The sequence below is a fragment of the Penaeus chinensis genome, chromosome 22 (assembly GCF_019202785.1).
Source record: "Penaeus chinensis breed Huanghai No. 1 chromosome 22, ASM1920278v2, whole genome shotgun sequence".
NCBI lineage: Eukaryota > Metazoa > Arthropoda > Malacostraca > Decapoda > Penaeidae > Penaeus > Penaeus chinensis.
In genome coordinates, this window is record NC_061840.1 from 16,369,540 (window position 1) to 16,372,039 (window position 2,500).

At 37.8% G+C, this 2,500-nt stretch overlaps 1 protein-coding gene across 1 annotated transcript in view; it reads left to right on the plus strand.

The window, feature by feature from the left end:
* The window catches only part of LOC125036958, a 6,381-nt gene that overhangs the window by 666 nt on the left and 3,215 nt on the right, over positions 1-2,500 (plus strand). The window contains exon 2 of the mRNA XM_047629920.1: positions 148-622. Coding sequence (XP_047485876.1) covers positions 376-622 — 247 coding nt within the window. The 5' untranslated portion in view covers positions 148-375. The remainder of the gene's footprint in view (positions 1-147; positions 623-2,500) is intronic.

The following is a 2,500-nucleotide window of genomic DNA, read 5'->3' on the forward strand; positions in this document are numbered from 1 at the left end:
ATTGCCTGTTGATTTATTCTCTCACTATCTGCTGATTTCCTCTTTGACTTTCTCTCTTTAAATAGGCCTACCTATGTGTACATGAGGGGGCATGCTTTATTTAATGTATATCGATATACATGTATTACAGTCTTGACCTATTTACAGGAAGATTACATACAAATACTTTTTTTGAATTAGCAGATACATAGTTACATAGATCGTTTACTACTGAAGTGTAATTGTCAATGGGACGATAATTAGAGCAGCTAAATAAATGAATAACTGAAAAGAACAATAACAGGTGAATAGACAAATAAATGAATAAATTAAGTAGATAATCGAATGGACAAATATAAATACAAATAAAGACAAAGAAAGACAAACAGAAGAAATATGTATTACGAAAAGCGAGAAGATACCTTTGCCAGTTTAGCGGACTTGGAAGATGACATAGAAGGAGAGAAGAGGAAGAAAAAGGAAAAGAAATACCCACTCTGGGTCTCCTTCACCCTGCGCACAGTGTTGCAAGTGTGCATAGTGGCGTGCGTGGCGGTGGTGGTGATAGTGCCCGTGATGGTGACGAGAGATAAGTACAGGCGGTCTCTCATAACGCCTCCTGATCGCGTGAGGTGTCTTGAAGGTGAGTCGATTTTGGGTGTGGAGTTTGTGAGTGTGTTTTGTGTTGATTGGTTTATTTATTTGTCTATTTTTTTAGCTTTATTTGTGTATAGTTTGTGAATTTTGTTTTATGTTTGTTTATTTACTGTTTAGCTTTATGTATCAGTCAGCAGGATTGCGCGAAATGTTACAGACGGATTATGATGACACTTTATAAGTGGGTTGCCCTTAAATAGGGACTAATTGTTTACATACTTAGATGCTTACATATTTATGTATTTGTTATCTTGTTTCGGTTGTTTATTTGATTTTAAATTTCTTTGGTCTATATTTGTCCAGTTTCCTCCAGTAATGATGCCATGGTAGTCTATATCTATGACCTTTAATTTCCTTACAACCTTCATAGTTATACTTATGATATCAGATATTAGACATGTATCATGACTGTTTTTTTCCCTTTCATCATACGGTATTTCATCTACAACTACACATACTGCTACTCATATTTATTTTATCATCCATATGTTTTCTTTCCTTGAATTAAAAGCTTGTGGTCGATAGATTATTTGAAACTCCATTGCGGGCCGACGAGTCATAACGTCTGAGAACTAATGGATTGATGTGGAAATGTTAACCGTGTTTCTTTTCTTTGTTATCGCTGTTCTTCTTTTGTGCCATGTTATTGTAATTGTTGTTGTCATTGTTCTGTGTCGATATTAAATCCATAATGTTATTGTTGTTGATATTGTCGTTATATCATCATTGATAATAATAATGAGAATGATAGTAGTTATAATAATGGAAATTCTTATTATAAAGATCATCGTTGTCGTCATCATCATTCTCATCATCATTATCATCATCATCATCATCATCATCATCATCATCATCATCATCATCATCATCATCATCATCATCATCATCATCATCATCATCATCATCGTCGTTGTTATTGCTATCGATATAACTATTTTAGTGTTATCAATATTGCTATTGATATGATGGACATAAATGTTAATGACAACAGCAGCATTGATGATATTAACAATAATTATAATGTCGATAACAATGATACAACAATAGGGGAGAGGGACAGAGGATTAGATGAGTGGGGGGGGGGGTATACTTATCATGCTTCCTTTGCAATCTTAGACAATTCATACTGTATTTCGTTGATTTCAAAGGCAAGGGAAAGGTCGATATGCAGTTCTGACGGGGTATAAAACGATTTATGTATGTTCTTTTTCTGCGAGGGTTGGGACAAACAGCATGAGGGCATAATCCGTTCACGACGAGAACATGATAAAACTTAGTAAATTAGCACAATCCGAGCAGTGCATGGCCAACGGTCTGAGCTTATGCAAACAGGCTTGTGCGCAGATCAAGTGAGTAAAGTAAAGAGGTGAATAAAAGAGGGGGGGGGGGGGAGGTAAAGTGTTGAAAGTGTGAAAGAAGTAGTAGGTCTTTTATACTCATAGACAGTGGCGAGGGGGCTGGGGCAGCGCAGCCAGACGATAGCTGGGAGGGGACTTCTATCTTACCTAGGTTGATTGTCACGGCAAACACCTGGGAGGCCTCAACTACGCTCCTAACCATATAATGGAGGTTTTTATGTGTGTGGTCAGCAGAGAGTGCCTCGAGAATGAGCTCTTCCAGTATTTTGATCTTTAAGATGGCGAACATTATAGCATTGTTAGGTTCAAAAGGACAGGAACAACTTCTGCCACGCCATCGTGGTAGAGTCTGATAATTTCGATGAACAGCTTTAAACAAAAATGCTGCGTCAGTGGGCTGTTCTGTTGACATATTTCAAGAAAAAGGCCCCCCCAATCCCTTGCTCGTTTTTGTCGTGTGTGGCTTAGGAACTGGAGGCTGAGGCCCGTTGGTGGGGATCAGCCCC